Below are 26,562 nucleotides of genomic sequence, written 5' to 3' on the forward strand. Positions count from 1 at the left end.
TTCCCTACTAATTTTTTAAAAATATAAATCTGAAGATTTATACATAATTGGAAGCAGAACTTTTTGCGTGAAAGCAGTGTGTTGTTACATCTGTTACATACTACAAACTACATAGCACTTTCTAGTTTTGGTGAATTGTACATCTGAACTGTGAATTAAAAGTAAAGAGATGATAACCTCTCTTATTTAAATATATGGCTTGTTGTGCTGTTAATTGTACAAACAGACCACCAAACCTGAGTTGGCCTCAAAGAGGAAGCTAGAGGCTGCTGAAAAACAGCTTTTTGGGTTGGAGTGAATCTTTGCTGCGAAGCCAGAAGCAGCTTTTGTCAGTTGCCCTCTCTCTCTTCCGGTCAAGCGGTCTTCACCTCAGACTATTTCAGCACCTTTCTAGGGTCACTAACAAGATGATTCTCCATAATCAATCAATGGTTGGTGGGTAATTTCAATCTAGGGTGAACTTGGGTCAAGGTTTTCACACAGGCAGCCTCATTGCAAAACTGTAAACAACGCAAAGTCAAACATTGATTTTCAAAGTTAGCAACAGTAAATGTGGGGGCCAGAACTTGAGTCAATTATTAGGTCATTTAAGTCAAACGACATAAATTTACCCTGGATCCTGGAATACTTACAAAATTATTCTGTTTGTGTCTCACCCGAACCATGCACGCATACTCATATCTTATGCCACATTTACATCATGTACACATCTTCATATCTCACACATACCCTTACATACACAAAAATATGATATCCTTGCTTTCAAGTAGATAATAAAAAGGGAGGCAGGGATCTGCTGGACCCAGAGAAAAGTCATGCAGGCAGAGGGAGAACGTCAAAACTCCACACACAGAAAGGCCCCTGCTTAGATTTGAACTGGGAACCTCTTGCGAGGTGTGAGAAAACAGTCCTAACCATCAAGCCACCGTACTGCCTGCTTCACAAAACAGAAAACAGAAAAATAATTCATGATGCCCATTTTCCTGCTATAACATGATTATGCTGCTCCTGGGCATGAAGGGTTTTCCTTTCTTTTGGCAAACAAAAACTGCATCCATTCTCTTTGTGAGCAAGTTTAGCTCAACCTGTTTTACTTGGATGGGTGTAATTTAGGGCAGCCATGTGTCCACCTAGTCCACACCTAGTGTTTTCATACCTTTATTGGTAAGATGATGTGGCCCTTATTGACAGTATGTAGACGGGGGAATTTATACAGTAAAAGGGCCACACACTACAGTAACTGAACCGGCAGTAGCCTAAGTGGCAGCATATCTACATAGTTTCTTGTTTTAGGTTCTACAAAGCTTAATTTGCATGGTCTGTGGGGGTTCAATGTTTTGCCCAAAGACAGAGCATATATGGTAGGCCTTGCTCTGATAGTTTGGTTGGAGTAATGTTGTGCAGGTAATTCAGGTTGCAGAAACAAAAGATGAAAAACAGATTGCAAAAGATCCTCATATCCTCTAAAAACTCAGTGACATACACTTAGAGATTATTTGGGACTACATTGTACTTCATCGTTACTTTCTAACATATTTTAAATCCAAATCTAACCTTCAGCGTAACTTGAAACAATTTAATAAACTAATACATTGTGGAGTAAAAAGGTGGATAATTTTGTGTCTAGTGGAGCATGAGCATGTCAGTCACAAGGTGGCGCCAACAGGCATTTCAAACCAAGAGTGGGCTTTTTTTCCCCCCAAACTCCTTCCCTAAATTGCATACATTTATCTTTTAATTATCCTTGTCAACATGTTCCATTATAATATAATGTCTTCCTCATAAAGGCTGATTTATGGTTCCGCGTTACACCAATGATTTAACGCAGAACCATAATTCAGGCTTTGTTCCCGGGAGGGAGGGCCGCTGTGGTGACGTCACGTCTCGCCCTGGCAGGTCTCTTCCTTGGGGGCGAATAACGTGGATTTCATGGACAATGAGCTCTCGGTAGGAGATTACAACATCACGTAAGTATTCCTCTCTTTCAACACAGAAGGCTACAGATGATGATTTTACGCTCAGTGATCCCACGGACCAGCTGGTAAAATATGATGCGGTTATGTGCAGGAAACTGTCACTCACAGCGAGAAGCATCCGCTCAGACTTGTCACACAGGACTAAAGAGATTTTACATTTCGCCTAGCGCCTGCATAACATAAATAGAAGACTATATTAAACAGGCTACTTCTTCTTCCTCTTTACATGATCTAACAATAATTTCAGTTTCTTTAAAGTTAATTATTTTATAAGGTTACTTCTATTAGGTGTCCTAAAAACCTTTTCCATTGTCGTATATAAACTACTACTGTACTGCCCCCTCAGGGATCTCTGACCCAGTCTAGAGTGGTGTCAGTGTTTGGGGTAAATACACAGCTGTGTACTTTTTCACTCAGTATACTCTGCTTTTGCAACGTTAATCTTGTTGCTTGACGGAAAATTGCACTTACAAAAAGACTAAAATAAAAAGAATAAAATGCAAAACTTGGAAGATGCTAAATCCTACAATAAACTGCTGAACGGGTAATCAGAGATAAGAATACTCTACAGACTTTAGTGTGCACGTTCAATTTTAAAAGTCATGACAGCACAATTAGAAAAAGGCTGGACCAGAATAACTTGTTTTTACGGGAGAACGTTGACCCTAACCCTAACCCTTTCTAAAAGGAGTCAGGTCAGGCGGGGGGCCTCGATGCCCTGCATGTTTTAGATGTTTTACCATTTCATCACAGCCTGACACAATTAAGATAAGATAAGATAAGATAAGAACATAAGATAAGAAATCCTTTAATAGTCCCACAGAGGGGAAATTTGCAGATTACAGCAGCAAAGGGGATAGTGCAAAAAACAAGAGGCATCAATATCACACAGTAATAATAAAACACTATAAACAGTATATACAATAATAATAATAATAAGAAGAAGGAGAATAAAAATAAATAATAAGAAATACTAGTATGTAAAAAATAACAGATGGATATTTACAGATGGATATATTGACGATGTCATTAACAGAGTTATGCAGAGCTTGATGACGAGCTGATGATGATCATTCATTTCAATCAGGCGTGTTGATGCAAGGAAACCTCTAAAACATGCAGGACAGCAGCCCTTGGGGACTGAAGCTGCCCACTCTTCAAGTGGTAGGGCTTTAGGTTTGCAAAGTTGCATCTGAAGAAATGGGCAAAAAGAATCCTGGAATGATATCTCGGGACAAATGAGACCACCAGTGGGGAGAAGGAGATGGCCATAATGTACAGTTTGGTTAAAACTAAACACACCATAAGCGTGAGCACTACAGGACTGTCTCAGAAAATTAGAACATTGTGATTTTCTGTAATGTAATTACAAAAACAAAAATGTCATACATTTCGGATTCATTACAAATCAACTGAAATATTACAAGCCTTTTATTATTTTAATATTGCTGATCATGGCTTACAGCTTAAGAAAACTCAAATATCCTATCTCAAAAAATTTGAATATTCTGGGAATCTTAATCTTAAACTTTAAGACATAGTCAGCAATATTAAATTAATAAAAGGCTTGCAGTATTTCAGTTGATTTGTAATGAATCCAGAATGTATGACATTTTTGTTTTTTTAATTGCATTACAGAAAATAAAGAACTTCATCACAATATTCTAATTTTCTGAGACAGTCTTGTACATACCACCTGTAGTAGAGGGTGATGACAGGAGCAGGGTACCAGGGTCACTTGTATTTTAGAGCCAAATATGAGGAGATCTAATGTTAAAACTGGGCCTAAACTTGGTCCTGAAACAGCACAGCAATCCCAGCGACACCAGTGAATCTTACAACATAATGACTGAAAAAGAAAACGGTCAATGTAATGATCCAGTCAAAGTCCAGCCCTGAACCTGATTTAAATGTTGTTGCATAACCTTAAGAGAACTGTGCAAACCTGGAAACCGATATAAACTGGAGCTATGCTACAAATAAGAGTGGGGGGTACCCTGTTACTCTGAAGCATGTCTTTGTAATCTGTGCAAAACCTTATCTTGTAAAAATACATAATGTGTCTGTGGAAGAAATGGTCTTTGAAGCCAGCTTCCAGCATGATGCTCTAAATTTAAAATATAAATGTGCAGCTGCCATCACAAACATGTAGACGACCTTTACCAAGTGCTCTGATGCAACACTCATGCTATCTTGGACCTTTTGGACTTGTAGCTGATAACCATCTGGATGGTCTTCTTCATCTTTTCTCCAGGGCACACTTCTTCCCAAAATAAAAGGTCAAGACTTGCGTCTGATTCATCTGACCACAATGCACGTTTCCACTGTGTGATGGTCCATCCCAGATCCCTGCAAGTCTGGAGACGTAGATACCAGTTTTGGACAGAGGTAAGCAAAAGTAAGGTTTATTTTATATTTGTGAGTGTAGCTCCACATTATAGCGCTTGAACAGGTTTCAGAAAAGTAATCCCTTGTCCAAGTGATTATATCAGCTGTTGATGACAAACAGTTCTTCAATCGTCTAAGGCAGGGGTATTCAACTAGATTCGGCCGGGGGCCACATCTGCAAAAGGACTGTATGGAGAGGGCCGCACAATTTGAAAATGTGGGGGTTTTCAAAATGTATTTTGCACTCAAAGACGAAGACTTAAGTAAATATAATACATTTGTATTATACATTTGAATATATCTAGTTTACATATGAATTATCTATTAATTGTCTCCAGATTTAGTAATTGTGAATGTTAAATATAATATTCAGATAAAGAAATATTATTTTTAATGCAAGTTCATTTTGAAACCATGCATTGTGCAAACTTAATGAAATTGATTTTTACCTACTTTTAATAAAACATGCCACAATGACAAAGCACCACTTTCCACCAAGATTTCCTTATTTGAATATTATATTAAGCATTGAGCACAACCATTTTAGTCCATAGTAGCCAGTTATTAAAATATTATAAAAAAAAAAAAAAAAATTTTTTTTTTTTTTTTTTTTTTCAACAAACACCCCCTTTTTTTAAATATGACCAGGGGCCACATAAAAGCTCCTGGCGGGCCGCATGTGGCCTGCGGGCCGCCAATTGAATAGCCCTGGTCTAAGGGAATGAAAATTAGCAGTGTCCAGGCAGCTTCAGCTTTTCGTCCATGCTCATTACGCTCTGAAATACTTCAACATTCACTGAACTGCTTGATGATATTTGCACTGGAAAATAAAATATATGCGAATCCCTTCAAATCTTTACTGTAAGGAATAGTTCAATTATTTTTTCATGCGTTTATTGACAACTTGCAGATGCTCTTGCGCCTCAAAAGACTCTGCTGGGTCTTTACGGTGCTGATGCTTCTCTGGTAGCAGATTATAGTTACATCCACCTGCTGCCTACACATTTTTGAATCAACACAATTGTTTTATTCTGTTTTTATATTTAACACTAGCCATTAATTGCCCCATCCAAACTTTCTTTAGAAAATCTATATATGTGACTGTTTTTTAGTGGACTGACAGAAGCTCAGTAGTTTTCCAGGTTTCAAATGTTGCGCCTGACCTTTAAACATTCACTGTGTTTGGCTTGGACTGAAGTAACTGCATTGATTTCCTCATATCTTGCACGTCCAAGTTCACTTCACTTCACCTCATTCACTCCACTTTGACTCACTTACATGATGTTTAACCTGAATTAGTTTTGACGACAAAAACTAAATGCTTTATCCCCTCATGTGCAGCACCTAATGTGCAGCATCTAAAGATCAAAACCGGGAAGCGTTTATTGAAGCTACCAAACGTGCGTGCCATTATTGCTTTATATTTATTTCTTCCATCAAAAAATGATCTCATGTGTCATACGTAGAATTTTATTTTTGTATTACTCATTCATGTCAGCATTTTTTGGTAAAAGCAGAAGTGTGGGTCGGGGTACCCGTGGTTTTCTCTATTTTGGCTTCATTTACTGAGAAGACGTGGTCATTTGTTGTAAGGAAATGCTGATGCTGACACTTTTCCCTTAGGCACGAGTTAAGATCCTTTGACGTCTTAAATGTCAGTGTTTTCATCACTTCAGATGGCATTATTTTAATTTTACATTACCTGAAAACTTACCCTTACTTGTTAACCAAGCTTAAACCGTCTTCTCTCTCAAGGAAGGGCATATTCACATCAGAGTACAACTTCAGTAAACACATTTAGGTGCTCTCGGTGATGCAATCTATTCCTTAGGTTTTAACTCTGTTTTCGTTACCATGTGATCTCTGAATTGGAGCTGATTCTTCATGTTCAATCAAGCAAACTGTTTGAGCCTTTTCAGACAGCAGGTAGAGTCATTTGTGTTTCATCTGGAATTGTATTTTGTTCGATTCCACACCTGTCATGTGCCAAAGTGTTCCTGGGCAGGACACCAAACCCCACACTGCCCCCCATTACCCCAACCACTCGTGGTGCTGGCCTCAAATCCAGATAAATGGAGAAGGCTGTGACAAATAGGCAGGGAGAAGTCCGCAGGGAAACCATACAATTAGTCTGTGTTCAAAGTAGGGATGCACTCTCTGAACTTTTAACATGTTTGATGGTTGTTTATTTTAAAGTGCCATCAGCAATCCTTTAACTTACACTAGCATTGGGGCATGATTAGACAGAAAATTGGAGTTTCACACCTGGAAAGGTGGAAGACCAAGATTTTCCCTGTAGAACTGGGATGTAGGGGATTTGTCGCTACAACCCTGATCGCCCTACTGAAGAAAATGGGGGTGAAGGGTCGATCCCTCCAACAGGCAATCAAGTCCTTGTCAAGTGCAGCGGAAAAAAGCAGCAATTGGCTTTGGATCAAAAGAAAAGACAAGAACTGGGCTGTGAAAGCCACGTAGGAGGGTGTGGAACTAAGGGGGATGTACCTGGGACGCCAGGTATCACCGTTGAGCCCTCTGGAGACGTTGTGGGCCTATATCAACGAAACGTCAAGGAAGGAGGGTGCTCACCTGATGACCCCGATGAAGTACCCGCCCTCCCTCTCATCACTCTGTTCTTACTGCTGATGTCAAGGGTGTCGAATAACCACAGGGATTGAAACATCAAGTCCTACTAGCTCTAGCTCTCTGGTGTTAATCAATCAAAGCTTTAGTTACATGTACACACTCACCGACATGCAGAGGTATGATGCCAGAGTCAACTCTCAGTTTTTAGGAAGTGAGTCCAAGCGTGTTTGCATGCTAAGAAAGTTGTGTCTTGTGATGCAGTGATCATAGTGGGCAACCATATACTTGTGCGGTCACATGGGCGGTGTGGTATTGTGATATTGTGAAATTACAATGTCCATAAGTGACTCCCATCTATGTACAACCCATAACTTCCTATGTAGTCTCTATAGGCCATCTGACCCAAGATAACACCAAACTGAATGAACCTGGAACATTACGCAAAACATCTGGATGCACTGAGGATGGTTTTGAAACCGCTCGTCTCCTAACTTGCCACGCCAACAGGGATTTAGCAACAACCCAGAGTGAAAAGTGACACATTGTTATATGTTGAAACGTATCAAGTCACTTGATTTCTTGTGTTGTGATGTATCTATTTTTGAATTCTCCCCAAATAAGTACCTTAAAAAAGTTGAATCACTGAAGTCATCCTTTGCCCTTCTTAAAACTCTTTTTTTGGTTCTCCCAACTCAGTTTATTTAAAGATAGTATGGCCTGGGTGGTGTAGTTATTTAATAAAGAGTTAAGAGTATTTAAACTTTATTGATAAAACTGATGTATAAAACTTACAGACTTTGCAACAGATCACATTAAATTCTTGAAATTCCTCAGGATCATTTTAAAAACCTCTTGCCACATTCCCACATTTAAATCCAAGTGTTTAGTTTCCCAGATGTGAGTTATCTGCATCTCAAGAATACATTTTCATTTTATTGTACAATGTATGAGCCCGAGATATCTCATGTGCATTGTCATCTCCAGTTCATTTGTAGATATATCATACTCTATATCTGTTCGTTTTCGGGTCTGCAGCACATGCAGACTGAGAATCTACACCTGCATATTGTTGTCATCTGCTAACTTGATGATACTGTTAAAGGTGTGAATCGGGGAGCAGTCATGTTAGAAGCATTTGATGTATCCCGTTTATTCAAGTTTGAACTCAGAATGACGTCACATTTGAGTTGACTGCGAAATTATCTGTTTACTATTTTTATGTGTGTAGCAGATGTGCTGGATTCTGAAGTTGGGGTAGATATTTCTCCAACTTTCCAAGTTGGACTTTTAGAGGCACTTTACGTTGAAACTTCTAACTTTAAACTTAGAGATTCCAACTTTTTTTGGTCTTATTGTATCCGTTTGTTTCTTAGAATATAGATGTCTTTCCTTTCTTGAGAGACCTTTAATATTGTATAGAGCCATGACTTACTGCAGCAACCCTTGTCGCCTTGTCAAGTTGTGATGAGGTGCTTTTCTTTTTTGTTTGCAGTTGTAACACGGCGGGCTGGCCTTTATGAAGCACAAAGGGATTTCGTTTTTTTATTGAGTCACATGACCTTTTGGTTTAACAAATCTCTGCGGCTCTGACAGCATCCACATCTGGAACATGTCTCATAGTTTCTCTGGCTAGTGCGGATCGCTGGGAATGCAGGGGTGTTGGCTTCCTGTATCCACTAGTATCCACTGAGGACAAGGGTTTTTCTCTGAGAGAAAAAAGAAAAACACTGTGGAGGGAAGAGAAGGAGGGGACTGTGGGAGAAGAAGAGGAAATAAGAGCTGGGCTTTAAAATACAAGGCAGTGAGGAGTAACGCTAAGAGTTGCGGTTAGGAAGAGCATCGGGGAAACAGTCTCAGAGGCTAAAGTGTGAGTACGCTACCGTGTACTGCAAGTTTTGCATGTTTTATTTTCCATCCTTTTGCAGCACAAATGTGTACTTAATACTACAGCGTTTATTTGTTTCCACTTCTTTTTGGAGATGGAGTGCTATGCCTTAATGGTCTCAAATAAAGTCACATATTTTGTTCTAAGATGCTTCTGTTTAAAAAAAATACAGCTTAATTTCATCTGATGCATCATGTAGGAAGTTGCTCTTTGTCATGATTTGTTTCAAACCTAAAGCATTTTCATATCCTCTCTCTTTTTTTCGGCTGCAGGTTCAGAGACTGAAGCTGCTTGTGTGAAGGAGAGCGTGCGCGCCCATGCAGGTCAAAACTGTGACTTTTATTAGTGAAGGTTTCTGAGTGAACGACCATGACTGGATCTGGCAACAAGTTTTCGGTGCGACGCTGCCTCACCTTTGCCTCGGGCCTGGTGGAGTGTCTGTGTTTCGCCGGAGCTGTGTTTGGATGGGCTTCTCTCGTCTTTGTCATCAAGGAGGAGGGCTATTTCAGCTCTCTGTGCAGCAACACCACAGGAGTCAATGGCACACAGATTTTAGGTGAGTTTGAGGTTCTTAGTCTGAATTCTGTGTCCAAAAAGTATTTTGTTAAATATATTCTTTATATGAGCAAATACTGACTTTCACTGTGATGTTTTCGTCCATACAATTGTATTCTTTGATCCTGTCTTCATCAATATCTTATGTTTTTGTTTTTGTACAGACTGCAGTGCACAAGATGAGCAGTTCTCACTCATTTTCACCATCGCCTCCTTCATGAATAATTTCTTCACGCTGCCCAACGGATTCCTCTTTGATCACTTTGGCACTATGGTGTCTCGATTCGTTGCAATGTGAGTGGTTAAATAATTGATAATCAATGACAAACTAATCAGCAGCATGTTTTTAGTTTCTTATCAAACTGCTACTCGCTTAAAAACTAACAGCTACAGAGAATTAGTGGCTTCAGCTTTTATCTTGTGTGATCATGACTTACTATATAAGGTCAAACAATGTGAGGTTGAGGTGGCTGTGTGTTTTGTTGATAAACTTTGACGCACCAATAGTTATTACATTAGTACATTTCTGGTGAGATTGTAGCCTAAATTATATATGAACAGTGGGCAAGTTATCAGCTTAACCAGGCATGACTTGGAGGGACCTGGGGGACAGATAGCTACAGATACAAGTCAAACTTATACCTCTTCTGGCCTTTTTAACCCATCTGCCTGTAATTATTTGGTCATATAGTTTAGCTTCAGGAGTGAAATCGTCCAATGTCTGCATGTTTTTGGATTTTCACCAAATTATTAGTCTTTTTTACGAATTGTCTAACTGCCATTTTTATTATTACACAGTATCATCATTCAGTCTGAGATCAGTTTGTTGCTATAAATAACCTGAAATTAAATATATCTGTGCTTCATGCGTAGTAATAACAATAATAATGGAGAACGTATTGTTTCGTCTTTAAACAATACATTTCACGTTCCCACGCCTTCTTAACTCACAGCCAGTACTTCCTGACCTTGTGATTATACATTACTAGCTTGTGGCTCCTACTTTCCCAATAGTGTCAGTAGTGTCATTAGTTCATTTAGATAATTATCGAACAAGTGCAGCCATTTTTCTTCAGTGGGTGCAGTGCATGTGCCATACACAGAGGTCTGAAGAATAAATGCAAATGATAGTGTGATGAGTCAGTCATCATTTCTGCCGTCAACTAATACAGTATTATTTAATGGACCCTAATGGGAAAAAAAAATGTAATCCCATTAATTATTCTTCATACAGCATAGACTTAAGTCCAGATATAAAGATACTTCTTTATTGTGGTAGATACAATTAAAGGGCATCAGGCAACATCTGTAGTCCATTGCCCAGATAGTAATGCATAATGCCCTTATGTTGGGATTTTTAACAGTCTGGCATCTTACAGCAGGAAACTCTTCAGCAGCTTGGTGATCATGCACTTGATGTAGCAGCAATGTGATCTTTTTATTAGTTCTTCCAGGAATCTTCTTCTGATAGAAACCCCTTAATGGCAAATGTCTCCCATGTGATCACATGGTTAATTTTGGCTCCAACAAACAATATGGTGAAATGCTGAACTTGAAGATTCAAATTTTAGAAAAGGCTCTTCAAAATCAAACATATTTTCACGACAACTATTTGGCCCTCTGTCCACCTCGGTTTCATGCAAGAAAGTGTCTCTATGGGGGAGTGAAGTAATGCTGACAGTTTGCTGTAACTTCAGTTTGTTTGTCTGGTGTTTTATTGTGATGGATTCCCAAACGTGTTGGCTCAAAATAGTACTGTTTTTAAAGGCCGGAGAGTAAACAAAAGGGAATGTGGAAAGATGAGGAAATCAGATGTTTGGATTTCTGTTCAATGCTGTTGTCCATCTTGATAAATATACAAATCTAGCTCCTGTGAAGGACAAAAAAGACTTGTTTAACATCTAGTGCACTGAGAAAGGAAGAAGCCCATTAGAAAGGAAAGGTCTTTGAAGTAGCAACAACTTTTGAGAAGGAAGTCATTGTAGAAATCATATCCTGATTCTATGAAAACTGACTGGGGAGAAAAATGCAAGTCTGCAAATGTCGTCAGTGAAATTAGAAAAGAAGAAACATTGAGAAAAAAGTTGAGAATGCCATGGTCCTGGGAAATTGACTTATTTCTCTGGTCAGATTTGAATCTTTGGGTTACTGGCGCTCTTTTGGGACTTTTGTTTAGATTTCCTATCTTATTTTGGAAAGATTTCCATGTAACTCCTTCTGTTCTCCGTTGTTATCCTTTTGATCGTTTGTCAGTTTATAATTGCCTTTTGCCTCATTCCTCTCTTGCTGGCTCTTCATCGTTTTGCCAGTTTGGCTCCCCATTTAGCTTCTCTTGTGCTCCTTCTGTTTTTTTTTGCATCTGGGGAAGTTAACATTTTTTTGTAGTTTTTTTTCTTTTGTTATCCTGCTGAAGCAGCACCTTATGTAAAGATCTTTGATGGACTCCTTCCATTTCTGCATACTTCTGCAGTTGAGTCCTCCAAAACTCCCCATGACAGAGAATTTAAAACATTTTGGTTTGACATGTTTATTTATATACTCTGCAAAGTTCACATGCCAGGACTAAGCTCTTGTTTCGTCAAAGTTAATATCTGTAATAATACATTACATACCTGCCTAGTTTATCCAAGATGCTTCTAAATCTACAATAATAAACTGGTAATAAGTACACCCATATGTTTTCACTAAAAAGCAAAACTTAAGAGACAAGGAATATATTTTATTTAGGAAGGAGGAGTCGAGTGTAGAACAGGATTAACTGCTTTGTGCCGATCTTAAAGGAAAGATATGTTTAGTAAAGGAAAGGAAATTAAAGTTGTTTGAAGGTACACAAATCTGCATGTGAATGTTTGGTTATATCACAGATTTTTTCTTTTTTTAATCAATGTTTTAAGAATGAAACCTTTCTGTCTTTTACCAGATTTCTTTACACCACGGGTACCTTGATGGTGGCTTTCTCGTCTGCAGGTGAAAACAATATTCTGAGTGTTTTATTTTAAATTCAAACTCACAGATTAACAACTATTACACCTATTGTGTCTTATTTCTGTCTTTTCCCATCAGTTCTGGCCGACCTGCTCTTCCCAGCTCTGTCCCTTCTGTCTGTAGGCGGCATCTTATTTCTCATCACAAACATGCAGGTATTGAAAAATGTGTCGATTTTGAATCATCCTCTAGTTATTCAGTTCATTTTTACAATTTTGTGAAAACTGTCAATCACAATCACTTTTTATAGTCTAAATAAATGTAAAATTAAATCCATAGAAGGAATAAAACAGTCACAATCAGGAATTGCCAAAGAAATGGAGCTCGATTTAAAAAGATAGTTTAATTTTCGAACAAGTCTAATTTAATCAAAGTTGCTTATTTGTATATTACCACTCTTTTATTTTCCTGCATCTTTCAGTGGTCTTTGAGATGTTTCTACAACTTTGCTTGAGCAAATCTATGCTAGAGGTTATGCTAGAGGTTATTGGACATAATTAAGAGGGTACGCACCCGTAAAAATACCCTCTCAGAGAGGGTGATGTTGGTCATCATGAAAATCAATTCATGACGGGGACAGAACTGTTCATAGACCTGCAGGTTTCTGTCAAAGATCGTAAAAAGGATCCACAAGACTTTCTGCGGCATTTTTGCTTAATTCAACCCTATGTCAGATCGTTTCAAAATGCTGCACTAAGACTCCTAACGGGAACTTCTAGATTATAACTCCAGTTTTATCTTCACTTCACTGGTCACCTGTCAAGTTTAGAGCTGTTTTTAAACTTTTAGGAAACTTAGAGCATTACATGGTCAGGCCCCTCAGTACATCACAGACGTCTTGACCTCATGCTCTTCAAGCCACTCTCTCCAAAGCCTCCTCATTAAACCCATAAACCCTTAAATGTGTTTTTAAACTCTGGGGTGGGATTGTTTTTAATTTATTTAAATCTTTTTTTGTATTTCTCATATGTTTCTTAATTATTTTATTATTTCATCTATATTGGTACACTTTGTAAAGCACTTTGTGATTTTTATCTTTGAAAAGGGCTATATAAATAAGGTTAAGTTACTTATTTACATTTAAAACCAAAATAATAATCTGTTGTGAGTGAGTGACATCACAAAATCTCAAATACGTGCTGTGAGGCACCGGGCCAAACTTAGAAAATTAAAACAACCAGCAAGACTATAAATAGATTACTTTAGCAAAAGTGTTTTCTGCCCTGAGACAACATGGAAGTGACCATAGAAAACAGTCAAACATGGTAGTGATGGTGCTATCCGGGTGTTTTCCTTTCTATTCTTTTCTTTTTGGGGGGACCAGAGATGCTGGGAGTAGTGAGAATAGCAGGAAGTTGTATATGGTAAACAAAGAATTACCTGAATTGAAACCTTTAACAAAGATTGTAGGCTCAGGGGAATTATAACACGTCAACAGACGCTTCAACAAATTCAGCTGATAATATACCGGTAAGCGGTGGGGGTGGGGTGCAGGGAGCTCCCACAGGCCTCCTGAGCTCTGCAGCCCTGGCTCAGCACCCCAACCTAGATTGCATGCTGGGAGGGAGGCCAGCGAAGGGGGTGGAGGATGGTTAAATGGGTGTGTGTTTATAGTTGTGTACATGTGCGTGTTGTGTGAATATGGGTCAGTCTGTGTACTCTTGTCAGTTCAGTTGTTTCAGCCATAGACCTTGATAGCGATGGAATGCTATCAGGTTCTGAATCAGATCCACAGGTGTCATGAGGGGAAAGGGGAGGGGTGGTGGGAGCAGAGCGTGTTGTTACCATAACATCCAGGAGGGGAGATTGTGGCTAGACTGGTCTGCCAGAGCCAAATTGAAAATATAAACAATTGTATTTGGGTCAGACCGACCCAAACAGCCGAATTAGTGTCATCTAGAATCAGTTTCTGCCAAGTCGAGCTTCTTCAAGGTCTTTTCCATGAGTTCAAAAACCACAGCCTGCGATTCTGTTCAACAATCGCGTCCAGATTGCGATTTTGCTCACACAACATTTGAGCACAAAACACTAATTTCATAGGAGGCTGAAATAAGGAAATCTCTTTTTCCCTTTTCTTTTGGATAGTCTTGGTTCTAACATGAGCAGAACAAGAGCTTCTGAGTACTACAGCGTACTAGAGACATCCGACGAAGAGGGACAAATACAATGGCTGCGTTGTAAATCACACAAACACTGTGAGAGACGTACGAGTAACATTCACCTGCATATAAATAAAAATCTGAATTAAATCGCTATCATACTTTGATTATGATATTGTCTGTTTTGTTTTGTGTTTTTTTTTTTTTACATATCCCCCCCTAATTCCACTTCAACTTATATATTTCTAAAAATAAAGTTGTAGATATAGCATTTTCTGTCTTTGTAAATGTACGTGTAGGAAAAGGCATCCTGGTGGTTTTTGTGTGAATGCTTCAAGATCTTAATCCTGTAAAAATACATGTGCACTGGTTCTCAATGAATTTTTTTTTTAAATATTTTGAAGTAATTTAAATGGAAAAAACGAAATCAATGGCGTGATGTATTAGGCAATCCTAAACCATAAGATACTAAAACCCTTTAATTCCTGTCCTGCTAGCATGAACACTGCAGGCCTGTCACATTAAGTAGGTTTTTTTTAGTGCTCTCATGATGAGGACTGAGTAAATAAGCCATCAATGATCAACTTTTAGAAGAAGAGACTCAGGAATGTCGTCTTAAATGCTTTTCGGTTTGTATTTGAAGTGTGGTTTTTATGACAATCCTGTGCTCTCTCTCCAGTAAAACATTCACGTCTTCTTTCAGTGCATTTTTGCTCCAATGTTTATTAAGTTCATGATGTAGCGAGTACACGGATCCCCTCAGGAAAACCATCTTGTTTGAATGTTACTAGTGTAGTCATTAACCACACAGCCGAAATTGCCATCCAAGTGCTAATTTTAAAAGAACCATCTGTTTTCTCTCCTGAAGGTTGGAAACTTGTTCGGCTCGCATCGCTCCACCATCATCACTCTGTACAATGGGGCCTTTGATTCTTCTTCTGCACTTTTCTTTGTCATCAAGGTGACAAACACTCACACACAGTTGAACACAGTGAATAAAATGCCATTGTGTTACCGTCGTGTGTGCTCCTGATGATCTCTTGACGTTACGTCTCGTTGTCACCTGTAGGTGCTACACGAGGCTGGTGTTTCTCTCCGAGCCTCCTTCCTCTTTCTGTCCACCTGCAGTGTGGCTCACATCCTCAGGACTGTATTCCTGATGCCTCGAAAGTTCATCCCCTACCCGCTGCCTGACCGCTACACGTACGGGTACGAGCAGATCGCTCCACAGCTCATGCACACACGAATGACAGCGATATGTAACATCAAATGCAAGATAAATATAACACCGACTGTGAAACACAGATGTATTTTCACAAGTTAATAAGCAAAAGTTTAATGCCAAGGAAATAAATGACAGCTTTACCCAAACAGTTCTTTATATTTAAGAGAAATAAAAGAAGAAAATAGTCTTTGATCCATTATTTCCCACCTAAATAACTGAGATCCTTATTTTGTGTCAGACTCTACTGTTTACAATAAAGGACATGGCAACTAAAATACTGTACATCTCAAAATAATTTAAACATAACATAACATAATCTAATTGAAATACCTGCATCTGAGACCCGACTCAGGTCATTGCATGCATTAAAAGTGTTTGCAGCTTTTGCTCAGCTGAGGAGAAAAACAGTTCAGGAGGAAACGATGTAAACCATATTGCCCCATTTCATCGGTCCACAAACCACACGGCAAAACGATCTGTTCTTGAATGATCCCTGTGGGTTTGAAACTGAGAAATCAATAACAATGTTTCCTCTTTCTTTAGATCAGTGCTCTTTAGTGCTTTTAATATCAAGATAACACATCTCATAGCGATAAAAACATTCTGTTCCTCACGTCCTTTCACATCCATAAACAGTGTAATGCCAGTTTTAATCCAGCATGACCGTCAGGAGAATTACTCCAGTATCCAATTTTATATGGTCCACCATGTTTGACTTTTTACACAAAACTTACGTGTTTGTCCTATTTTGCAGTTTTTGCTGAATCCTGACACAGAATATTATAACCAAAAGAATTGGTATATAATTTCATTGAATGAAGTTTGTTTCTCCAGATCAATTGACACATTTGAAATCATGTTATCACACTAACTAATGAATTTTATGTTCACCTCACTCCACACCATGAAGCTGTTTTTTTATTTAACTGTATGTTGTTTTTGTTTAATTATCATTGCCTTTAAAAGTATTCTTCATATCCTGTGTTGTTAGAGTGTTTTGATCCCACTCTGATCTCGGCAGGATTACTTGTGGCGAATCAAAGACTATGAGCGCAGATGTAGCAACAAAAGATCCTGATAATACGGCAGCAGAAGAGACACCACTCACTAAAGACGCTCCCGTGGAAAAAGGTGAGCTTGTGAAACACATTAGAAGATATAAAACAATAATCTATTTGTCTGCTATAGTTCCCTTCTCTTGCTTCATTGCCCCCCCTCCCTGTGTGTTTCTCTCAGAGAAGACCTTCCTTGAGTGTTTGCTGTCCAGATTCTTTGTGTTCCACACGCTGTGGCTGTCAGTGATGCAGCTCAGACATTACCTGTTTATCGGGACCCTCAACCCCATGTTGCAGAGGCTGACAGCTGGAGAGACCTCTCTGGGTAACTACAGACACTCCATCTCCTCAGTTTTACATCAGAAATCAAAGTGTGTACAGTTAGCGGGGGAATATAGATAAATAAATCAGTGCTTGCACATATCAAGACGGCTTTTAAAGGTTCATGCTACTTTAATATGCTTCCATGTCTCCTCATTACACTTTAAGTGAAAATGTTTGACCTGCACCGGCCTCCAATTGTATCTTTATGTGTGAGGAGAACACTGACAAAAAATTGTTACACCATGTTGATTTGTTACTTGAACACAATCACAAAGCAACTTTGTCTTGAAGAGGACGATATCACTTGTTCCAAAAAAGAGCTTGGATCCACCAAAACCTGTGAAGAATTTGATGCTGACCTCCAGCTCGCCCTGTGACATGTAAAGTCCGTGGTTACAGATTTTAACATAAAAGCAGTTCAAACGCTATTCTGGTTATTTTCTGTTGCCCACCGTCCATCATCTTTGTTCATAGTGAAGTTTTATCAGTGTGAGACATCTTCCCATCGTCACAGTTGGGGCTCTGTGAAAGGAGTCTGAGAACAAAACTGTTAAACTTTTAGATGTTTTTTCTCGTCGTGTGTGGCGTCTTAACTTTGGAAACTGGTTTGGGTTTTAGCGTGGGCTAGTCATTTACATGCAGTAGTCAATGGTCATTTTGAGGAGTCTCAGAGGCACATGATGGGGATGTACACAGTTAACTCAAAATAGGGGACTAAGAACAGTGAATTTATTTTCCTCTCCTAAAACAGCTCATTTAAACTAAATCATTTTAGTAGACGGACAGTAACGCTGACTGGCTCCGTGAAGACGATCTCTTTGCCGTTACACAGAATGTAATATAATACGTCTTGAGTTGTTTTAGATGCTGAAAATAGTTTCCCAGACACTAACTATTCATGTATAACACACAGAATGCTTACTTCAGTTCCTACACCTCACTGAAACGGCTGTTGTGTTTTTGTTTCCTTGAAGTGAGCCAGTACACCAACGCCTTTGCCATCACCCAGATGTGCGGCGTGTTGTGTGCTCCCTGGAACGGCCTCATCATGGACAGACATAAGGGCAAACCTCGTGCTGCAGGTAAAACACCGAGCAGACTGTTAACCCATCAGGAATTAAAGGTGGATACAGGCCTCCACACAGGCCAACTGGAAACTGAGTGTCACCTCGTCCATATTTTAAAACTATTTCAAATATAACCTTAAAAGCAACAGAAGTGGCTTCCGGTTTGGCTGATGGAGTGACCAGACGCACGACGAGATCGCTCTCCCAGACATATCACAACTAACCCATAAACTAACTCAAAATTCAGTATCATTCGATAATAAGAATAGATGGATGGGGGAAGAACACTTAGAAGCCAAAAAACTGAAGGAAAGGAGTCTACGAAACAGGAAAACACGACGGCGACCAGAGTCAACAGCAACGAAGAACTAGAAACAAACATGGCGCCCGCGGACATAATTATGGCAATTAACGACTTAAAAACTGACTTAAAAGGTGACAACAATACCTTGAGGCAAGAAATCACGCAGCTTGGACAAGAAATCAACGGTAAGCTTGATCGACTCGGAGCAGAAGTTCACAGTCTAACGGACCGGGTGGAAGAAGCTGAGTCCAGGATGGAGACAGTCGAGAGATGGGCGACTGATGCGACCGAGGCTCTCGATACCTGCCTTAAACAGCAAAGAACCCTGCAATATAGACTGAACGACCTCGAGTCAAGATCCAGACGTAATAACATCCGTATCTTCGGAGTGGCGGAAGGAGAGGAGGGAGAGGACTCGGTGCCGGAGTTTGTCGAGGCGCTCATACGCTCCAAGCTGCCGGTCCCGGAACACACGGAGCTAAAAATACAGCGCGCCCATCGAACCGGACCTCAGAGACCCGCTCCGGATAAACCCCCGAGAGCAATCATTATCAACTTTCAGGAATTTGCGATCAAAGAACGGGTTTTAAAAGAGGCATGGAAGAAAACCAAGGCGGGAAAAATCCAGCTGAATAACAAGACCCTCTATTTTGATCACGACTACACGGCAGAGGTTGTTAAGAAGCGCAAGGGGTATAATGCTATTAAAAAAGCTCTGAAAATGAAGGGAGTCCGCTTCCAAACCCCTTTTGTAAACATGCGGATCCACTGGGAGACAGGAGCTCGATTTTACAGCAGCGCTGCGGAGGCGAGAGCGGAGCTGATGAGACGGGGAATCACGGTGGAGGAGGAGGCGGCCCCGCCCGCAGGTGAGACCGACTGGGGAGCGCGCTTGGGAGAGCTGCTGGGATCCTGGCAGACGGTGACGGGACCTCGCGGGGCGGAGGCTGACGTCACCCAGAGAGCGAGGAATAAACTTCAGGGTTTTCAAAGTGGACGGGCCGGCCAGAAGTGATTCAAAGAGGTTATATGGATATTTAGGGGAAAAAAAAAAAAAAAGAGGAAAGAAGAAAAACAAGAAAAAAAAAAAAAACAAAAAAAAACAAAAAAAAACACAACACTCTAAGCTGGTGTGATTATTGCTACTATGAAGCTGGAATACAAGGACTGAAGTGGAGTAAAATTTGGCTTTGTATATATTTTCAAGTTGTCTGGGAGAGACAACCTCATGTTAGTTGGACTTTAGGATGGTGGGGCTAGTCTCATGCGACGGCTCAGCCACCCTATTTATAGGGCCCTTTCTTAGTGATTGGACTTTCCCTCGACCCACCAACGGGGTCTCGGTGAGGAGTTATCCCCTCCCAGTTTGGAGGTCAGTTATTTTTTATGTTCAGTTTGTGTTGTTTGGTTTTATTCTTTCTTTTTCCCTTGGGTGGGGGCAACACTATTGCAATGTCATTTTTTTGTTTCCATGTTTAAATAAATAATGTCACATAATTTGAAAATAGCTTCACTAAATGTGAATGGCTTGAGCAACCCGGTTAAGAGGAGCAGGCTGCTCGCTAAAATTCGGAAGGATAAGACCCAAGTGGTTCTCTTGCAAGAGACACATATGTCAAAACAGGAACACGAGAAGTTAAAAAATTTTGGGTACTCAAATTCATATTTTAGTTCATGTAAAAATAGCAGGAAAAGAGGGGTGGTGACGATGATAGCTAATTCAGTAAACTTTGAACTAATTAAAGAAAAAAGAGATGATGCCGGTAGATATGTAATAATCAAAGGCAGGGTGGATAATGTTTTGGTCACCTTTGTGAATGTCTATGTTCCTCCGGAGAGTGACAGAACTTTTTTCAAAAAATTATTTGACTTGATTACTTCTGAAAGTGAGGGCATCCTTGTCTGTTCGGGGGATTGGAATACAATTTTGAACTACCATTTGGACACAACAAGCACAAACAGACACAGATCCCCAAAATCAAAAGACCTGAATATCCTGATAAAAGAAGCAGGCCTGTTCGATGTCTGGAGAAGTATCCATGCGAGGGATAAGGAATTCACACACTACTCAGCTACACACAAAGTACATTCTAGATTGGATTTTTTTTTGATGAATACCATAGATAGGCACAGGGCTCATGAATGCACAATTGGAACAGCAGATATATCGGACCATAATATTGTCTATCTGAAAATATGCTTAAATCAGAAGCCAAGGAGTACAATATGGAGATTGAATACTGGAATTTTAAATAAAAAATCCACAGTGGAGGAAATTAAATTTGAAATTAAAGAATGTATAAATGACAATAATGATGGTCAGGTCAATCCAACTACTGTGTGGGATACAGTCAAAGCAGTTATGAGAGGTAAGCTAATATCAAGAACAGCATATATGAGGAAGGCGAGGACACTGAAATATGACCAATTAGAGATGGAATTGGAAAAATTGGAAAAAACTCAACCTAAAAGTGACAACAAAGATTTAATAGGGACTCAGATCAAAGACGTGAGGAAACAAATAGAAAATCTAATGAATGAGGAACTAGAAAAGAAACTGAGATTCTCAAAGCAAACCTTTTATGAATCAGGCCCACGGGCAACACGAATATTAGCAAGGCGTCTTCGCACGCAACAAATAAAAAACTCAATAAATAAGATCAAAGATCCTTTAACAAACACAATAAAATATGAGCCAGAAGAAATTTATAGGATTTTTAAAAACTACTATGAGACCCTATATACACAACCTGAGGGGGTTGATGTTGACGAAATAGAACATTTCCTGTCGTCACTGGATCTCCCATCACTAGGCACAGAGCAAAATACATATTTGACCGCCCCTATTACAAGAGATGAATTGGATAAAGCCATAGGTAAACTGAAGTCTAATAAGAGTCCCGGGAGCGACGGTTACCCAAATGAATGGTACAAAATATTTAAAGAAGAGATCGCCCCGGTACTATTGGAGTCTTTTAACTGGACGCTTGAAAAAGCTATAACTCCCCCATCCTGGAGGGATGCGTTGATATCGGTTATCCCTAAAGAAGGGAAAAATAAAGAGTACTGTGAGTCATATCGCCCAATATCAGTTTTGAACGTGGATTATAAAATATTTACATCTATCATTACAAAACGACTGGAACGCTACCTGCCTGACTTGATACATGAAGATCAGACAGGCTTTATAAAAGGAAGACAAACGCAGGACAATATCAGACGAACCCTCCATATTACAGAACATATAAATAAACACAATATAAGCGCTGCTCTGATCAGCTTTGATGCAGAAAAAGCTTTTGATAGGGTCATCTGGGCTTTCCTGTATAAAGTATTAGAGAGAATGGGATTCAATGATAAATTCATTAAATGCATAAAGGCATTGTATACTGACCCATCAGCTAGAATTAGGATAAATGGACATCTGACGGACGCCTTTAAATTGTACAGAGGGACTCGCCAAGGTTGTTGTGCTAGCCCCGCCCTCTTTGCGATTTTCTTAGAGCCGCTCGCTCAAATAATAAGACAAGATGAAGAATTGACGGGAATCACAATGGCAAAAGAAGAACACAGGATAGGCTTGTTTGCCGATGACATAATTACCTTCCTTCTGGACCCAAATAAGACGTTTATCAAATTAGTAAAGACTATGGAAGAATACGGATTGATGTCAGGCTACAAATTGAATATATCAAAAACTCAGGTATTGACATTTAATTATAAACCAAGTAATGAAATCAAGAAGCAATATAACTTAAATTGGAACACTAAGTCAATAAAATATCTAGGAGTTCAAATAACCAAGGAATTTGACAAAATTTACGAGCTAAACTATAATCATATAAATGATAAAATACAAAGAGATGTAGCAAAGTGGTCAACATTAGTATTAGACTTCAGTTCACGAATTGATGTGATCAAGATGAATCTCTTGCCTAGGTTGCTATATCTCTTCCTATCACTCCCAGTTAAAATACCAGATTCACAATTTTCAGCATGGGACAGGCTGATATCAAGATTCATATGGGCAGGAGGCAGACCCAGGATAAGATTTAAAACCCTTCAACTGGACAAAGAAAGTGGAGGATTGGCGTTGCCAAGTCTTAGAGAATACTATTACGCTGCACAGCTACGATATATAGTATATTGGTGCTCCCCGAGTTATCAAGCCAGATGGAAGGACATCGAAAAGAATATGAGCCGAGTCCCCCCACAGGCTAGATTAGGTGGAAAAGAACATATGGATTTTAAGGACGAAAATACAATTATGAGAGAAACATTTGAAACATGGTATGTTGTGATCAAGAAATACAAGCTGACTGGAGAGAGTAAGCGGTTGATTTGGCCTTCATACACATCTAGATTCAGTCCAGGAATTTCAGATAGGACCTTTGAAAAGTGGAGAGATAAGGGGATAACAGCTATGTTTACACTTACAGAAAAACCACACTTTAAATCATTTAGACAACTTAAAGATGAATATGGATTAGAAGATCGTGATTTATACAGATATCTGCAATTAAGACACTTCTATGACACAGAAATTAAGACAGAAATTTCATTGGAAGGGAATGATGTGATTGAGGTGTTGACAGGAGCTTATAAGCAAACTCCTTCAAGAATTGTTTCCAAACTGTATAGAGGTTTAATGAAGCAACAGGGGAGAAATACAATGTATGTAAAGGCAAAATGGGAAAAGGAATTAAACATTGAGTTGTCAGAGGATGATTGGCACTCCATGAATAAGACCCAACACACGTCAACAAGCTCCAAAGGATGGAGGGAATTTGGTTGGAAAAATTTAATTCGATTTTTTATTACTCCAACAATTAAAAATAAACAATTGGGTGAACGACAATATTGTTGGAGACAGTGTGGGCAATTGAGTGCCAACCACTCTCACATTTTCTGGGCATGTATAAAAATGCAAGCATTTTGGGATGGGATCCTAACAGCCATGGAGAAAACTTTGGGATATAAGATCCCTAAGGATCCACGAGTTATGTACCTTGGACTGATACCAGGGGATGTAATAAGCAAAGAAGACATATACATCGTTAAGATTCTATTTCTTGCGGCTAAGAAAGCCATTACAAGAAATTGGCTGAAAATGGACCCACCTGACCTGAGACAATGGCGTGATATTGTTGAGGAAATACGATTAATGGAACAGATTACCTACAGTTTACGACTCAAAACAGAGCTATATGTTGTAAGATGGGCAAAATGGTGTCAATATGTAAGACAGTAGTGACCCCCCCCCCCACCCGTTTTTGTTTTTGTTGTTTTTCTTGTATCTGTCTGTTGATTTTGTTACCAATTGAAAAATGGAAAAATAAAGTTTAAAAAAAAAAAAAAAAAAGCAACAGAAGTACAAAAACATTTAAATGTTAAGTGAATATTTTGTTTTTGTACCTCTAATCTTAACTATGTTGTCATCTAGTCTTTATAAAAGATGAAATTCAAACCTGAAACTCATACTCTGTGGTGGCCCGTTGCTCATGTATCGTCCATCTGCATGTGCAAACATGTTCTGTTAATCAGGATTTTGCACTGTAACTAGTCTCAGAAGAACCTTACAAAATCGAAGGATGAAAAGTACTTGAATTAAATGAGTTGGAGACATTAAGTCTATTCTGAAATCAGCAGCATGTTCAAAAATGTTGAATTGATTCGTTCTTGGTATTAGTATTCGAAGTTAAGGCTGGAGTTAAAACATCAAAATAAAAAGAGAATTGAATAAGCTTGCACATGAAATCTCTCATTTGTACATGAAGGATGAGGCCAGTGATAATAACTCCTGTTAAGAAGTACAGGAGGCTCTGAGGTCCTGATTTGTAATGACTTTGCTAAAAGACCTTGTGGTTCGGTTTGCAGCCTTTTGTAGAAGCTTAAGTTGAAATAAAATCCTGCAGATCCAGCTGAATAGATACTGTAGTAGGATTTAATCTATCAGCATATTTTTGTCCTCTTGTCAAACAGAAAGCACATGATTTAATTTGGTTCATGTATGTTTCTGTCTGTTTGCAGGGGAGACCGAGCAGGAGGCAGACCTGCGGGCCACTGTGCTCTCTTTGTTCCTGACTTCGCTGCAGTGTGTGTTGTTCTCTGTGTGTGCTTCCACCCCCTACCTATCTCTTCAGTACCTCACCTTCGTCCTGCAGGTGCTCAACCGCTCCTTCCTCTATGGCGGCAACGCAGCCTTCATAAGCGTGGCGTGAGTATCAAACAGTCAAGCACACACCTGCTTGTTCATGAGGAACTCAGTAAATAGTCACATTTTTGTCAAAACTAACTCAGACTGTATGGAGAAGCCGTCCTTTAAAAGATGAGATATGATCACCAACACTAACACTTTAGATGCACTAAGATGTTCTAATTTATTATAATTCAGTGATCTAATGTCTCCCTGTTTTTCCAATTAGATTCCCATCTCGCCACTTTGGGAAGCTGTACGGTTTGGTCATGTCTCTGTCTGCAGTGTTTTGCTTGCTGCAGTATCCTTGCTTCACGCTGGTGAAGGGAGTCCTGGATGGAGATCCATTATATGTGAGTGCTTTTCACTCTCTTAACCCTTTTCAAAAGTCCGTCTCCATTTGTGACCTCGTAATCATCTTTTTTCTTCTCCTTTCTACAGGTGAACATTGGTCTGACTTTGCTCAGCCTGCTGGCTTTCATCCATCCCCTTTCTGTCTATCTTCACTGTCGACGTGTCGCCTCCCAGCGAGCCAAAAGTGGAGCCATCAGTGATTCCACTTGAACACCCCTTCAAATGAGATCAATGACTTGACCATTTAATATGTGACCAGCATACTTTTTTATCCCTTTATTCCTGGGCTTATTCTTTTCAGTATAGTTCGTTCGAGCACCACTTGCACAGTTATTTCAGACTATCTGGGTTTTTGGTTTCATTCATTAGTAATAAAACATAACATTTTACAAACTATTACTCTTATAAAACCAGTATTATGAATCTTATATACCAATTCTGCCTTTAAATCACTTTAAATGTTACACACCAGAACCTTTAATGCAGTATTCATCATTTCATTAGCAATAGACTGGAAAGTCGGCAAAAAGATGTGAAACTGTTCAAATGCTAACTGCGTTTGAGAGAATGCATAATTGTGTTCAGTTTACATTTATATTTTTATGAAATGGGTTTTTCTTTTATTCTCTATAATTTTTAGAGTTTGAGCTCGTTGTTAGCTGTTTCCTGGAGCATCTCAGCACTTAATTACAGCCAGTCAGGTGGTACTAATGTGCTGTTTGGATTTTTATTTTTCACCTTTAGTGCTAAGTTTCGACATTAGAAGAAAGCACCCAACAAAAGCCATGTCTTATCTGTGTTTTTGGAAATCATCTTTTTTTTTTTTTTTTTTTTTTTTTTTATTTGACATCTCAGATGCAGACCAATTAATCATGGTGCTTAAAGCTGAAGATGTCTCAAATCATCTTCAAGCCAGTGCAGACCTCTTGAAGTTACATCAGTATACTGTTTTTATCATTTTAATGAAAAAGGCATTGAAGGATAACTGTCACGTCAATTTTATGGCATCGTGGTACCGTAAACTGAAGGTCTATCACCTTCATATCAATGCAAGTAATGGTTTATATAAATACTGTAATTTCATACTAAGAATAAGAATACTTTATTGATCCCTGAGGGGAAATTGATTATCAAAAAGAGAATATTGACACTGTTTAGTACAGTGACCTCAAAAGGGACATTTCCGATCTGTCTAATATGTTTAGAGTGCAATACAATAGTTTCAGCTTATGCTTGGAAATGTAAACTGCTCCGTTATCGTCCAGCCTGGTGGTGAGGAGAGTAGAAAGGAGTTTTTTCAGAGGGCCTTTTAGATCATAAAATCCCCACAGTGATAAACATTAGTGAGGAAGATCATGACATTTTGTCTCCGTCCCATTATGTGAAGTCTTTGAGTCATAAAATGTGTTTTATATTTTAAATATGCTGGACCATGACCAATGTTGGCATGCAGAGGATTTTGAAGGACATGTTTGTTACCAGTGGGATTGTATTTCAAGTACTTTTACAGTACTTTTCAGAAGTATTTTTCCACATAAAATGGAATGTTTTGTTTTAGTTGTTATT

At 39.1% G+C, this 26,562-nt stretch overlaps 1 protein-coding gene across 4 annotated transcripts; it reads left to right on the forward strand.

Moving 5' to 3' along the window:
- The first annotated feature begins 1,861 nt into the window (after positions 1-1,861).
- slc43a3b (solute carrier family 43 member 3b) lies at positions 1,862-26,562 on the forward strand. Of its 4 annotated transcripts, none has more exons than XM_061725412.1 (14): positions 1,862-1,967; positions 4,231-4,364; positions 8,440-8,814; positions 9,105-9,388; positions 9,552-9,681; positions 12,308-12,354; positions 12,451-12,527; positions 15,340-15,432; positions 15,541-15,680; positions 16,718-17,076; positions 18,050-18,157; positions 24,477-24,663; positions 24,872-24,995; positions 25,084-26,562. In XM_061725412.1, exons 4-14 carry the CDS (start codon positions 9,202-9,204, stop codon positions 25,204-25,206), a joined length of 1,575 nt encoding a protein of 524 aa, XP_061581396.1. In that variant the 5' UTR covers positions 1,862-1,967; positions 4,231-4,364; positions 8,440-8,814; positions 9,105-9,201; the 3' UTR covers positions 25,207-26,562. The 4 variants fall into 4 exon arrangements, with proteins under 4 accessions (XP_061581396.1, XP_061581398.1, XP_061581397.1 ...); XM_061725414.1 differs by lacking the exon at positions 8,440-8,814 and having other exon boundaries at positions 16,718-16,827; positions 16,933-17,076; XM_061725413.1 differs by lacking the exon at positions 8,440-8,814 and having other exon boundaries at positions 4,231-4,374.

Source organism: Cololabis saira, chromosome 7 (assembly GCF_033807715.1).
Source record: "Cololabis saira isolate AMF1-May2022 chromosome 7, fColSai1.1, whole genome shotgun sequence".
Lineage (NCBI taxonomy): Eukaryota > Metazoa > Chordata > Actinopteri > Beloniformes > Belonidae > Cololabis > Cololabis saira.

Bases quoted from the DNA above. Each gene is read 5' to 3' on its own strand.
- slc43a3b (XM_061725413.1), top strand. From the start codon at position 9,202: ATGACTGGATCTGGCAACAAGTTTTCGGTGCGACGCTGCCTCACCTTT. The intron at 9,389-9,551 runs GTGAGTTTGAGG...GTTTTTGTACAG, and splicing joins CAATGGCACACAGATTTTAG to ACTGCAGTGCACAAGATGAG. The intron at 24,664-24,871 runs GTGAGTATCAAA...TTTTCCAATTAG, and splicing joins GCAGCCTTCATAAGCGTGGC to ATTCCCATCTCGCCACTTTG.